Source organism: Hippichthys cyanospilos, chromosome 4 (genome assembly GCF_059441005.1).
Source record: "Hippichthys cyanospilos isolate Australia breed blue-spotted pipefish chromosome 4, RoL_Hcya_1.0, whole genome shotgun sequence".
Lineage (NCBI taxonomy): Eukaryota > Metazoa > Chordata > Actinopteri > Syngnathiformes > Syngnathidae > Hippichthys > Hippichthys cyanospilos.
This window is the reverse complement of record NC_142372.1, coordinates 1,134,612-1,150,256: the sequence shown is the minus strand read 5'-3', so window position 1 is coordinate 1,150,256 and position 15,645 is coordinate 1,134,612. Positions and strand designations below refer to the sequence as shown.

General features: G+C 44.2%; 1 protein-coding gene across 3 annotated transcripts in view; it reads right to left on the bottom strand.

The window, feature by feature from the left end:
* The window catches only part of obi1 (ORC ubiquitin ligase 1), a 48,317-nt gene that overhangs the window by 5,255 nt on the left and 27,417 nt on the right, over nt 1-15,645 (bottom strand). For 2 of the 3 annotated variants that reach the window (XR_015865429.1, XM_088413466.1), the window contains exons 1-5: nt 2,476-2,606; nt 2,173-2,308; nt 1,630-1,721; nt 1,105-1,326; nt 888-976 (exon numbers count right to left, since the gene is read on the bottom strand). Coding sequence is in view for 2 of the 3 variants with exons in the window: in XM_088413466.1 (XP_088269592.1) it covers nt 888-976; nt 1,105-1,326; nt 1,630-1,721; nt 2,173-2,308; nt 2,476-2,547 (611 nt within the window). In the remaining variant the exon portion in view is untranslated. Of the gene's footprint in view, nt 1-887; nt 977-1,104; nt 1,327-1,629; nt 1,722-2,172; nt 2,309-2,475; nt 2,607-10,148; nt 10,209-10,735; nt 10,828-15,645 lie in introns of those variants that run through there. The other variant, XM_088413467.1, reaches the window with a different exon arrangement.

Here is a 15,645-nt window from a genome sequence, read left to right as displayed (position 1 = left end):
GCCGGTTCAGGTTCTCTCCCTCCTCTACCCAAAGTCTCAGGTGGAATAGCTGGCTGCGTGCGTTTTGAGCTTCCCGAGTTAGGAAGGAAAAGCGTGTCCTACTTGTGACTTTTAAACCCCTCTTAAAAACGTACTTTTTCTCACTTGCTTTTAAGAGACCCCGAAGTGCTGTCTTATCTGGATTTCGGCCGTGTTCAGTTTTATGTGTTATGTTTCTATTTGCGCTTTTATTTCATTGTACAGCACTTCGGTTGACGACGGCCTTTTGAAACGCGCTTTATAAATAAATCCTGACTGGACTACTTCTGCGAGCCCACTTGAAAGCAAGCTCTCTCATAACTTTTGGTCATTTCGAGCATGCCATTTCCAAACTCGTTGTCACAAGTTGTTCTTGTAATTATTGGGCTACTCATATTTCAATTTTGATTGCAGTGGTCATTATTGCTATTGTTGGTCATTATTGCTACTGTTAATCATTGGAATGTCATGATTATTTATTTACTGTTTTTTCCGCTCTCTCATCCTTCTGAACTTTGGTCAAATTCTGAGCTCCATGTTCATGTCTGTTTTCTGTAAACTCTTCTCCAGGACATCCTTGCAAAAGACATGTAAATCTCAATGGATCTCTTCCTGGTAAAATAAAGTTAAAAAAAAAAACCTGCAGATAAGGCTAAAATCCAGAGAAAAAAGTTGCATCTGATGGTCCGAAAACTTTAGAAAAAGTTTAGACGTCATTTTTTTGGGAACAGATTTTTAAAACTCTTTTGAGCACAGCCATTGATTCACATCTATTTCATAGGTGTTCCGTTAATTGACACTTTGAACAGATACACACATTTGCCCCTAACAAATAAATACTTGATAATTATCCCTGTTGATGCACTTACTTTTGTGGGGATCTGCTGACCACCTCAGCTTTCAGTCTCATATTTTCTTGTACCAGGTCAACATTTTGAGATCGCAGTGTTTTATTAGCCTGAGGATGACAAGAGTCACATAAGGCCTCATCATTAAAACGACTTTCATAAAGTACCTGGTTAAAAGGTCAATAAAAGGCAGTTCTACTGTGAAGACTATAAAAGTCGAAAATGAACGCTTGCGGACCTCTTTAAGTTTGCGCATGTCCTGTTTGACTTGGTCGCAAACAGTTTGGGCCGTTTGCAGCCTTTTTGCCAAATCCTGCACGAAGCTCGGCTCCAGCCGTTTGTCATCCGCCTGCGCGGGGTTAACGCTGCCGGGATCCAGAGCCGTCCTCAGTTGCGACTCCAGACTTTCATTTTTCTGTTTCAGTTCTTCATTTTCCCGGACCAGACCGTCGATTTCTTCCTGTCGAAGACCAATTACAGGAGATGCACACATTTACACAAGTAGAGAATTGAAAAACAGAAACTAAAAAACAACAAATTCTTTCAATCATAGCATAGTGCTCTGTTTTCAGGCTTTTATTTGAATTCATTTTAAGATGATTAGAATGTAACTGGCACAAAAAATATCATATAAAAATATATTTTTTCAAATTAAAAATCTAAGTTGAATAATAATCTTTTCAATAAGAAAAAAAATACGTTTGAGAACCGCTGTCCTAAAAAGCATTGTGTATGAAAACAATACGGAGAAGCGGAGAAATACCTCATACTCTCGCAGCAGGAGCTCTCCCCGAGTTTTCCTGAGACATTTTCTCACGGAGGGGCTGTCGCTGTGATCGTTCTCATTTGTACCACCTGCAAAAGAACAATAGGAAGAACTGCTTGGTTGGAAGCTCGGCAGATGAACATTTATATAAGAACATTTGACACGGCTGCAGAATAAAATCAACTTTTACATACAGGATATGGCCCAAAATTCTAATCATGATACAAATTGCATTTCTCCACACTTCTGGCATATATCATGAAATAAAATTGAGGGTAGAAAATATTTTGATTCAGTAAAAATGTGAAAAATGCCTGGAAAAGTTATTTACAGCTGAACTGACAGACAACTAGTGTTGTCAAAATTAAATGATGAATTGACAACTAATCAATGTCAGGTTCGTTCACAACTATCGTAACAATAGGGCAATCGTTTCGAGCCGTAGTTTCACTTGAAATTGAGCAAATCCTTGTGCGTCATTGTGTGCAGGGGAATGAAAATATTTATTGCATTAGAGCTCATTGGAAATGCTGCACTCACCTATGATTTCTCTGCAGGGGTTTTCAGTCGTAATGGGGACTCTGCACGAGGGACACTGGCTGGCTTTTTTTAACCACATTTCCATGCACGACGAACAGAACACGTGATGGTTGCCACATATGACGGGCTGCCTGACCTGAACACAAAAAAACGTGCGTCATCTACGTACGTCATATTGAATTACTCAGCGCCGATAGACATGTATCTTATCTTACGCACACGCTTCCGGTTTGTTAACTCTAACGGCTCTTTCACTGCGCGAGTACACCCTGCGTCTTTTAAGTTAAGAAAAACGATAGTTACCTTTCCGAGGCATATCTGACACGATATCGGCAGAGTCAAACATAGTGTGGAAGTTTGAAAACTGAGAGCCATGACGTCGAACACGGACGTGTCACGCGCCTTGACGAGGGAGGTTCAAATGAGCCAACCGGAAATGTGCTTACGCGCGCCAAATCCGACCCGGAAAGCCAAATCGGGCTACGGAAAGTCTGATAGGCCAAAACGCTTGGTCGCGTCATGCGTTTGATAAATACAATCGTTCTTTCATCAGCCTTCAAGCCACTTGCTTAAAAAAAAAAGTACGGCTCCCGGTCTTTACAGATTTAATATTTTTATTTATTTTAGCCAACACAAAGGCCACATCTCTGTGGAAGACCGAAAATGCCAAAATTCAATAAATAAATGTACCCTTAAATAATAAATTTAAATGGTTCTTAAATTACTGAAATGTATCATTAATTAGAGGTTCCATTACTTAATTAAATGTTTCATTAAAAAAAACAAATGCATTTTCATTAAATACGACGTTAGTTAATTAAATTACCATAATAATTATTTATCTAATTCATTAATTATTTCACAGTTCTGCGTTGCGACGTTTCATGAATGAATTTGATCCGTCGGGCTCTCCCATCAACCTTTGATGAACGGGCCCGTACACCTGAATGTCATTTGTGGATTATTTTGATGGCTTGATAATATAAATACATTCAAATACAAAAACGGTATCTTTTATTTCTATGTGTTTATCAGAAGGGGGTAGTGAATCAACCCTGAGAAAACAATGACGTTTATTCGTCTGCATTGTGAGAAGGCACAGGTAGGACTAACCGGGAATCCTTGCCAGTTACCCTATAGCCAAATAGTAGTCTGTTTTTATGATTGATTGGACTCATTTTTTTTACTTGCATTTGCACTTGTGTCAATGTGTACTACTTCCCTTCATCTTATAAGTGTGTGGCATCTGAAATATAACGTCATATCATGTAATATTCGCCTTAAAAAATTCAGAATGTATTTTGAGGGAAAATAAATGTGCATTTCCTGAAGCCTTACTGCGCATCCCTATTGGGTTGCTTAAAATAAAATGTTATTTGCATAACACAACACACCTTTGAAAAAAAAGTCATATTAAAATGATATCAGCACAAGGATTCCCACCGGTATAATATTCATCGAGCAGATAAGGCAGCGGGTAAAGTACTAGACACGCCTTCCGTTCGGGTTAAATTTAACTCGTAAACAAATACGGTTGTTGTTGGAGTAAACTTCTAAGTCCTCAATCCACGTTAGGGGGAAACCTAGAGAAGGGGTGTCTTTATTTATTACAAATAAAGGAAAAACAAGATTCTTATTCTGTATCATAACGGAAAATAGAATCCGAGTTCTTGGACATTTAATTTTATGCGCAGGTTACAATAAATCAAATGCGTTACTGCCTTGTCTTTTGGGTAATCACAAAGGAATGAAATTATACGATTGTCATCACAAAAGGACTCCCAAGTAGAAAGCTATCACTCATATCTAAAGCAACACGTCATTTATCTCCAACCGGGACATCTCGCCAATACAATTACAATTGACCGGTCCCAAATGAATCAGCTACACGGGTTCTGGTTTGTAAGCATAATGGTATGTTGGCACTATGAGAATTGATCTGAGACTCCATGAACAGAAAATGAGCTATTATGACAGGTGTACTGCAACGCGTTTACGTATGCGTCGTGCATGATGATAAAGAAAACAGTATCATCTACAAACGACAAACGAACGGTTTGAAAAAGCCAGAATCAGAACATCGCGCGCCAGCCAGTGACAATGTCGCGGAATAGCATTTTCAATAAAGCCCATTTCCCAGTGAGATTGCATTGCCGCGCAACAGGCTGGGCATTAATCGGCGACAGTCAATTAATCACGGCTGCGCAAGACGGCCGCATCTATTGATCTTGTCCGGCGCTTATTTTTCATCCCTAAATGACAGCAATTGCCAGATTTGACCAGCATGTGTAATGGACAGCGAAGAGGCGACGACCCGGGTGTCGGCGTCCCCGACCGCGATTGGGGCCTCCTCTCCCCCGCCAGTGCTGCCAAATAGCATCTTTACCATTTAGCTTGGAAAGGTTTAGACTGCCCTAAGAGCACGGCGGCGAAACAGTGAGCGCCGCTCTTCCGATGACCTTTTCTGTTTAAGGCTTAATCTCTGACAAATGCTTGCTTTAATTAGTTTGATACCCCCCGCTTGGACTCGCCCCGCCCACCCCGCGACCCTCCCGCTTGCTGCGTGTCTTCGTCTCGCTTTTGCAATCTCGCGTGCTGTGGTTCCAGAGTGATTTAGCTGCGCTGTAGCCGCAGGTGGAACAAAATGTGGACATTTCTGGGAACGTATGCTTTCCTAGATCACGGATGGGTGATGTTGATTCTGGAGGGAGACGCAATTTTTTCATCAGTGTCATTGGGGGGGACGCATAGGACCGCACACTTACTAACCATAGCCGTATACTTTTTTTTGAAGTGCAAAGGGTGTGAGTGCAAAAAATGTTCAGTGCATGACATTCAAGCACGGCAGAAAAACGAGAAAAGAACTTCAATTGGCACACCTTTTTCAACAAAATTCAAATCAAGGCCCGCGACTTTGCTCTTTCGTGACATACTGAAACAAAACCGAAGGACCGCCGTGACTACATAGCAAGTGATGACACAAGAAATCCGGTTGGGATGCCATCTTGGAAATTCTAGTGTATTTTTCGAAAAGATGTGTGAAATGAGTACAAAAACCAATGAGATGAGCCAGTGCATCCAGAAGATTGATGCTATTTTTTGGCTAGCGGCGATCTGTAGCCAACAGGTAAGGGTTGATATATGCTTAATGTTAATCGCTGGCTTTTTTTTCTCCAAATTCCCCAAAGCTCGCTCATCCCGAGCTTCATCCCAATACCGAATGAGACGGCAGGTTCGGGTGCAGCTGCAAACGCGAGTAAAATAGATGCATGGCCACAACCCCCTGTTTTATTGGAAAGGGCCTTAATTATTAGGGTGTAAGTCAGGCTGTGACTGGAGGGCCGTCTCTTTGATGCGGGCCTGGTTTATATTTATCCCCTCCTTTGCAGCTATAGCAGCAGTGCCACCGTCACCACCAGCAGCGTGCGGCGGTTTTATTACATTGCCCACAGGCAGCTTCAGCCTTGTCTCTCCCTCTCTCTCTCTCGCGCTCGCGCACACACACACACACACACACACACACACACACACACACACACACACACACACACACACACTGTACACAGCCCCCAGGTCCGGCAGCCGGTCGCGTCCCCTCCACAGCCAAGACAGCCCGCATCCCCACGTAGGCCCGCCGGGTCCCTTGGGACGGCGGAAGGGAGGGTGAGGGTATTATGCTAATGCTATAGCCTGCTGCTCCCCTCTCGCCGGCGTCCCACAGCTGGGACGGAACGAGAGGAGCGTCATTACAAGTATTGTGGCAATCCGTTTGAGAAGGACGCGTCACCGGGATGCTGCCGCATGCATAGATCACATAAAAGATGATGAAAAGGCGCGCCGGGGCGACCGGGGGATAAAATGCAAAACTTGTTATGAACCCCTTATATCAAGTCCACTGTCCAAACGGCCGGCTGTAAATCTGTATTTTTGCCTCTTTACTTTTGTATTTTATTTCATATTTCCCGTGTTGCGCCGGCCATATCTCAGGGCGAGGGCCGGTGGCGCACGAGCGAGAAATAGGACATAAAATATTAGAATGGCTAATGCTTCGTGGAGCTTTAGCCGTCAGTATTGTAATCAATTCAAAACGCATTAGAAAAGTGGCAGAACTCAAATAGGCCCGCGCTGCACCTGGCGCCAAACCGCTCGGATCTCATGCGAGATGTCTCCATCCTGTTAGTTAGGCCCGAATAAAAATCCGACGACGATGATCTATTGTAGTAGTTGTCAAAGGGTGCTGCGAGTACCCCTGGGGGGACCTGGAATTTTAACAGGCTTTCTGAAGCTTTCAGCAAAAATAATATCATGCTTTTAAAGCTGCGACGGGAACCGTACATTTTCAAATTGAGAGAAAATTCATTGGAACAACAGCAGCTAATTAGGACCTCAGGTTTCGGCGAGCAAATTTGCAAGCCGTCTTCAACAACAACAACAAGCAATATAGAAATGAAGCAAATGATTTTCGGGATTGGCTGCAAAAAACACCTTTGATGACCTTCAATCAGACCACATTTGTTCTTGTTCCGATTTTGCTCAAACGAGATTCAGCAAAATCCTCCAATTAAATCACCGCATTTTATTTTGACAAAGCAGGGGTATCCATGACATCACTTCTATTTTCAATCCAGGTTTAATCCGCAACTGGGTTGATTCATTACCTGCACAGTACAGATCTGAGGTGAAGGGCTCATGAAAATTCTAAAAATTAAGTATTAAATATGCATATTATCCCATTACTCTAGCTGCCAAAAAATGTAAATTATATAAGACAGAAAGAATTAAAGCGCATCACTTTTTCTTTTCTACAAGAGAGGAATGAAGAAAGAAAAAAGATGTCAGTGTTCTCAGTTTATAATTCTATGATTGTGATATTATTCTCACTTTGAGGACAGAATTCTCAAAATGAGAGTTGAGTCAGTTTTTATTCTCAGAATATTGGTTCAATTTTCATTCCGACTATCACTCAGAGATTTCTGACCTTAAAAGTGAAAAATTCTGACTTTTAATTGACTTTGACGTCATAATTCGGAGTATTCTCAGTCAACTGTTCTCAGAATTCTGACTCTCTCACTCAAACTGCAGATTTAGAAGCGGGAATTTAATGAGAAAAATATTTAAAGTGAGAATTCTGAATTCTCACTTTATTCTTAGGCAGGTCTCCAAATTTTGACCGAAAGAATTTGAATTAAGAAATTAAAGTGAGAACTAAGTCCGAATTCTAACTTTGCTCTCAGATTGCTTTTCACACGCAGAATTCTGACTTTAAAATCTGAATTTTAACCCTAAAATAAGAAACCTCGGAAGACTCAGAAGTCACAATTCTGAGAATATTTTCTCTTCAAAATTCTCACTGTACTCACTCACGAAATTGAGCCTTCCAACCATTGTCAGAATTCCGACTTAGTGACAATTCCAAGGTGATGAATGTAAAAGTAGAATTTTAACGTTAAAGAAGTCTCATAAGAATAAAGGCAGCTTTCTGAGATAAAAGTGAGAATCCTGCCAACCTTTATATTTTTCTTCATCACTAGCCCCGATCCTCTTCCGTAGTTTTCGGCGCTGACAGAGGGCAACAAAGTGTGTGTGTGTGTGTGTGTGTGTGTGTGTGTGTGTGCGTGTGCGCGTGCGAGTGCGGTTGAGGGTGGTGGTCTACTTCATTTCACTAATCTCCCTGAAACGTGAGCCTTTATTGGATCCGAAGGGCATTAGGAGGCAGACGTCCTCCAGCCCTGCGGGTGAAACAAAGGTGAGCGCGTTTCGCCACCAGCTAGCTAACTGCCTTTTGTAGCTCAAAACACCGTGGCAGTTCATTGCCGTATCAATTTTCAGATTTGATCAAATACCCGGAATTCCCAAAATATAGGATGCATTTTATATGCCATATTTTAAATATTTGAGGGTGAAATTCTGTTTTTTTTCTACGTTGCCGTGTATGGGACGTAGCAACAGTTTGCGACAAGATCAAAATTAAAGCAAAACTAGATCTCATCTTTTGTAAAGCCTTCATGTTTTCTTGTGTTCATATCCCTAAGTTATACATTTACGTTATTGAGTCAAGTATGTTTCAGATTTCCCACACTGTAGTGAATGCCACACCAGCGTAACTTTGAATGCGCTCGAAGCGGATGTTTTTGTTTTTCCTCGCGACGCAACGCGGGTTCATTTTGCCATCAATACAAAAGACCGCAATGAAGAAACGAGTCAAATGAAATAACTTTCCGTGTTCCCTTACCGGCGGACTCTTAATTGAATCAGATGGAGCTATCAGAACTTTAACATGATCCTCTCCGTTTTTGCCCCGTGCGCGAAGAAGGCTGGACTCGGACGTTGGTTCAGTCTGCTCGCTTCTTCGATTGAAAATAATGCCGTAGCAATCTCGGCTAACACAAACTCCTGTTAGCTGCAACAGGCACTGGCCGCTAACAGCCCTCTATTTCGTCCCATTACGGTAATTATCGTTAAGTAAGAATACGGCCGATATTAAAATGTACATCTGTGTCTCAAAACTCTGCTCATGTGGCTGACGGATCAAGCTTCCTTGAATGGGGATCTTTGGATTTTTTCTTTTTTTTTTCTCAAAAGGGGTCCCCGACTCCCAAAAGTTTGAGAACTCCCGCTTTATGGGACGTACGGCACCTATAGAGTCGGCCTTCATCTTCGGGAAAAAGGCGCATGTTATTTGGGGAATAAAGAGTGCGGGTGAAACGATAGTCAACTAAGACGCAGTCAGCGCAAGCGCCTCGTGACCCCCCGCTCCCAACACACACCCGCACGCTCACCCCGCCCCACGCATGCACACTCACACACACCGGGAGGCCTTATTAATTATTTGTAGCCACTTGACTTCATATTGTGCAGCCAGTGGCTTGGTCAAAGATTATAATTACCACTTCCCTGTTTGTATCATTTTCCATCTCTTGTGCTTTTAGTGCAGTATTACCTCTCTTGTCGCTCGCTCTCCCCGGCTTCCTCCCTTCCTCTCTCCTCTCCCGTATACACAAGACCAAAAGTGCAGGCACATCATTTATTGATAAGACAAAAAGAATGTAATGAAATTATCAATGTTCTTGAATTAATTATGAACATGATTAAGAAAGCTAAAATCTCAGGAGCCGGTCTCTCATTACCCATTGGCTCTTAGGGATTGCTTTCATTCACTAAAGGAGAGGCGAAAAAGCCTGGCGGCGGAGCCCAGTCTGGCTCAGTCCGTCTCCCCGCGTGCCCGTCCCGAGGTCTCCGGCCGAAAGCCCCGCCGCGCGCACCCGCTTCCTCGCGGCCCTCGCGGCAAACTGCGGGACGCGCTCCAGGCGGCTCCGGCGTCCGGCCCCCCCCCGAGAAAACTTTCATCCAAGGTAGGTCAACTTGCTCACTTTTCATTGCAAATCACGTTGAATTGCCAGCCTTCCAAATGCGAGGACCGGATTTGACCGGATTGAAAATGGCCCATTATCGTTTCGACTCCGACACTTCATCGTCACTATAATCAAATATTGTCTCGGCTATTTTTTCCCAGCCTAAAAAAATCCGTCTTACTTTGCAGAGTGACTTGTAATTGAGATTTCACATTGGTAATAGCGCCTTTACATGCCAATTCTGTTCTTTCCCGGGAAAAAAAAAACAATGTTACTTTTGAACAATCTGTGTGACTGGATGTTTTGGAATGCGACTGGTGTGACGCTTGCAAAGCACATGGCACCGAGATTCAGCGACGAGCCATTTATATTCCGTGGGAGGACTACACATGCTCTTCAGAGCTGCGTGTCTTTCCTTCAGCCTGCCTTTCTTCTGCTCGCTCAGATGGGACCATATATGGGGCAAGATTCCCTCAAGTATTGGCACTTTTAAGGGAAACTCTCTCTCCTACCCACAACATCTCTTTTATGCATATTTCCAGCTTTCCATGCACTCAAACACAAGCAAGCGTGTGCCCCTCTCCGCACGCACGCACACGCACACGCACACGCACACGCACAAACCTTTGGCTGGTTCTGCACCTCCATCTAGAAAGAGCCGGACACACCATCGCGGAGTCACACCTGCAAAACCATTTGAAACGATGCAAGAAATGATTCTAAAAGCCAGTAATGACACAATGTAACAATATGGAGTGCGATATAAATAATGGCCGTTTCATATTGGCTACAGCCAATGTCAAAAATGTCAAATTCATTTTTGTCATGGGCCATTTCGAATTACAACGTCCCTCATCGAAATCAAGTGAATGTTTATTATCACCTCACAGTAATATTAAAGTACACAAAATAATGGATTAGTAGTTTTGAAATCACGAGTAAATGACAAGAGTTGAATTAAAATGACTTTTAACACAAACTTAACATGAACCGCAACGAACCAGAAAGACTGGTACATAAAGGTTTTTTTAAATGTTTGTTTATATCTAAAATTCTTTTTTATTTTCCCAAAATGGCTGGTTCCAGCAAAAATCTTGCCTTCAGCACAGACTGAACTTGTTTAGGATATAGGAGCAGCACCAACACATTTACAACATAATACTGACACACTGAGCTTGTTAGAATACTGCACCAACACAACAGTAACACACCTGGCCGTCTCTACTAGTCGAGAGTGCCCCCTGGTGGCGATCAAAATAGCAGTTCAAACTCAAAACCAACGATAGAGTCTTCTCCTGTGTCCCTAGGAGAAAAGAAGTATTGTCTTATAGTCCAGAAAACATTGAAAGAAGACATTTTTCCCGACATTTTTACTTCTATTGAACTGCATGCAATGAACCAGATGGATCATTTACGTTTGTCTTATTCTCATACGTAGCGTCACGTGACTTCAGATTCAAAAAGGTTTTGTGTTTTTTTTTCCCTTGTGGGGCGCAGCGCAAATCCCTCTTTGGGTCCGTTTTTTTATTTCCTCGCTCCGTCTATCGCGCCACTTTTAGCCGCAGCATCAAGCGCAAAATTCAGCGGACCCAGAAAACAAAGGAGAGACAAGAGAGAGACGCGAGGGGTTAATGGCGAGCCTCCCGTCCGAGGGATTGATCCGAGTATTGGATCGCACATAAAGCTGCAGTTACTGGATATTACCCGGCCGCTATCGGCCCGCGGTGATGGCCTGGATAAGAAGTGCTTAGCAAAGAGGATGCTCCTGCAGGGCAGATACGGTTTCCCAGCCCTCTGGGAACAACAAGCACACGCCGGCTGCTTGCTCAGGAACTTTCTAGCTCATCGAGTAAATCCAGCGGCCTTATCAAGTTACCGGCCAACTCGACTGGCCCAGAAAGTCCTCCGATTTGAAGCTTGGATGGCAGCAATTAAATGGCGGCTGCTTTTACTTGATAACGGCGGTGATTACTTGCTTTCTTTGCCGTGTGTTGGTTTTGATCTCGGATAGAGACCTCAGCGCAGATTCAGCATCGGCGCCATGATAAAATGTTGCCGGGTTATTTTCGGTTCCAAAAAGGTGGAAAAAAAATGACATGTTTTGACTTGCTAACCCATTTTAACCCAGCTTGGGCTTTTGGATGGTTTTGATGTGTGATATTAACGGAAAAACATACAAAAAACAGTAGGACGCTAGATTATTGCATCCGCAGATTGTCAAAACGTGACGACTTTTTAAATGCTTGCAAACGGGAGGTCGAGAGGTACACCCTATAAGTGTCAAATTTAGCCCATGTCAGGCTCAGTTACTGCCATTAAAAGTCGGTCATATTTGGACATAATGGTCACCCGAAGGTTTATCATGCATTTCCCACGAACGGAGTGCAATAGAAATGTTTGCGTTGAGACCGTCTGATATAACCCGCTACTGTTTTGTTTTTTTTTTGACTGATATCGGAAAGATAGGAGGTATCAACATCGTCTCGGCGCGCTCCGACTTTCCGCTATCCGTTACTTTGACTGAAGTGACCCCAGATCTGCGCCAGGGTGTGCAAGCGGCTTTCCCCATGCACATCTGCTGTCTGCCTCTCTTTGGTATTACCCATGAAGCACCTGGCTCATGCCACCCGCCAACAACTACAGCCCAGATGGCAGCTAAGCAGGCTAATTATGTCAACACAAAACTCTGATGGGCCACAGCGAGCACTGTGGGGCCACTTTGGCACACTGCGTTTCCCTCTCCAGTTCTGCTGAAGAGGACGTCTGCCACGGAGCTATAAAGATGTCAAGTGGGTAATCATGCTCGTAGATGAGGCCCATCGGCAAGATGCTGCATTGTCTTTGCCCAATGCTCACCGATGCGCCTTCATCATTACGCGTGTTGTCAAACAACTAGCGTGGCGCATTCAAGGGATTTCTCATGAAATGGCAAATATTACTATCGCCTCTCTTTGGCATCAAAACAACGATAAGGACATAGCGTCAACTGCATGGACTAATTGTCATCTGTACTAAACAGTGACTTATGTAGCACCATTTTTACATTTTCTTCAGCCTAACCTTTGAAGGGAAATTGAAAAATAATGTAGACAAGTACATGGGATTGAATGTCTGGATGCCTTGGTGTCAATTTTGACCCCATTTGGGCTATTACTCTAAAACATTTGACAAAAAGCATGGAAAAAAAACACCAGGAGGCTAAACAGCACCATGAGTTCATTCCTAAAAGCTTACGAAAGTCATTTAATTGACGGCAACATTTAGAGGGTTTAAAGATCAGGCTGCAAAATTCAACCCTAGTCATTGCAAGTGCAAAGATACTTTAGAGAGAAAGACATTTTGAAAACTGCCACTGGCTGGCAACCAGTTGAGGGTGTCTCCGCCTACTGCCCGAAGGCAGACGAGAAATGGATGGATGGACATTTTGAAAAAGAAAGGCGTTATCTCAGGGTTACTGGGTAAGGTTGGAGATTGACTTAAACTGGACTGGCGCTTTAGAATTGAGGTGGTTGGAACCGGGACGAATCTCTCTCAGCTTGCGTTGGCCCGCGTTACTGCGTTAGAGCCGCCTGGGACTAACAGGAAGTCTTAATCCTTTAAACGGCGAGTCGGTCAGTATTGTTAATGATCTTTTAGCTAATTAGTGGACATGGAGTAAGCGCAGATCTGCAGAACGTATGACCGTTCTTATGGGATTGAATGAGTTAAAAAAAAGGACCTGCTTTTTCCAAATCACAGATAGCTCCAGCATTTTTGATACCAACCGTTTACCAAAAAGACAACAGCTCACTTTAACTTGTTTAGTAGCAGCCATTTTGACAAACGTCTTTGACCCAACTTAGAAAAACAAATATGAGCATGTAACTGGAATATCTAGATTGAAAGAGTCCATGTCTATTAAAGACAAAATTTCGAATTTTCTCCCGCTTGGATCGATAGAATGGACAGTTTTATCTACATTTACGGGGTTATTATTCATTTTGGAAAATCAAATAATGAAAGTCATAACTACAAATCAAAAACAAAGGCTAGGTCTGCCTGAACTATCCTACAAACAATTCAATCATCCCATACAGTATTTGGTTTGAGTCAGTTGGACACGGTGTGTTTTTAGATCCAAATACACAGACAAATTAGCTGAAATAAAGCAATAAAGAGTCTAATTTGTCCCAGTACGATTCAAGCAGATCCCTTCACCCGCCTCCCGCTCTCCCCAAAGTAAGTCCCATCTGCTTTGGGGAGCTCTTGCCAGCATGCAGTAGCAGGATAAGCACACCATTTCCCTGTCAATACTTTGCTATTAGCCCCCGCAGATCCATACATCACCAGGCCGGAGGCTATAAGAGGGTGTAGGGCGTTCTTCTTATCTGAATGGCTGCTTGTGAGGTTCTCCTCTCTGCCCTGAACTTTGATTCAGCCGGCCGAGAGGTTAACGAGTGATGGAGGGGGGAAAAACGGGACGCCGGGGGGGGGACTGATAGCAAGTGTCCAAAAGTGTGCTGTCAGGAAGAGCACGGCTATACGGAAACGAGGAGTCGTTGTTTCTGTCTGGCTTACACTTTCACGAGTGAGTGCTCTTGCCTCAGCCGGTTGGCTGTAAAAAGAGAGAAACCTTCATCCTTATCAGGCCTTCGGACTCCCTTGTAAATGACAATAGGCCAAAGTGTCCAAACTTTTTTGCGTGAGGGCCACACACAGAAAAACGGAATCGCGCAATCATCCAAACAATTCTGCGATTTGTATTCTATAGTTACCGTAATTCCCCAAATATAGGACGCAACCGTGCCATGTATTATCTTTCAATGATTAGGTTGACAAGGGTGGACTCGTACATTGATTCAGTCTGCTTGCTTCTTTCCTTGAGAATAATGCTGTATCAACCTCAGCTAACACAAGCTGCCAACTCAATTCCTTCCTCAAGCTCGTCCCAGACAGACGGACGGACGGACGGACGGACGGACGGACGGACGGACGGACGGACGGACGGACGGACGGACGGACGGACGGACGGACGGACGGACGGACGGACGGACGGACGGACGGACGGACGGACGGACGGACGGACGGACGGACGGACGGACGGACGGACGGACGGACGGACGGACGGACGGACGGACGGACGGACGGACGGACGGACGGACGGACGGACGGACGGACGGACGGACGGACGGACGGACGGACGGACGGACGGACGGACGGACGGACGGACGGACGGACGGACGGACGGACGGACGGACGGACGGACGGACGGACGGACGGACGGACGGACGGACGGACGGACGGACGGACGGACGGACGGACGGACGGACGGACGGACGGACGGACGGACGGACAGACAGACAGACAGACAGACAGATAGATAGATAGATAGATAGATAGATAGATAGATAGATAGATAGATAGATAGATAGATAGATAGATAGATAGATAGATAGATAGATAGATAGATAGCTTGATCTGTATTGTCATTACATCTGCACAGCAAGGTCTGTTATAAAGTGAACTGAAAATCTAAATAAACAGTTCTCTGAAGGTAATCACAAGCCATCAGATGTTTTTATACAGGCCGATTCTTCAAAATGCCAAAGAATCCACTCTGATATTCCGTCTATCGCCGGCAGAACCCCGTTAAAATCTCAGGTAAAGTGCCTTCATGTTCCCCCATTTGAGAACCACTGTTTAATATACTGCACTGTACATTATTATCACAGATAAACAGAATCCCTTCAAATGAAAGAGAGTCCGCAAAAAAACCCGTAACTGTTGGATGGCGAAAACGAGCGCTGCGATTTGACCCCGCGACCCCGAGCTCAGCCCTCGCGCGGCAGATCTCTTTCTGAATCAATAAGATAACCTCCCAGCGACAGCCGACGCGCGCGCTCTCGCTTCGTAAACTCACTGATGAGGTGACACGTCTGCGCCTAAGAGTATAATCGGCTGTTTTGGAAGGCCGAGCGCGCTCTGCTGTATCAGCGACTTAAGATTCCCGGTTCTCGCCGAGTTATGACCCGCAGAAATTTGGACCAAGTCCAAAAAGAAAGCGGCTAATGAGCAAGCTGCGCGCCGTGTCCTCGGCAGGCTCTTCCCCGCAGTCGTCCCTTTGCGTTATAGCGCGCGCTTG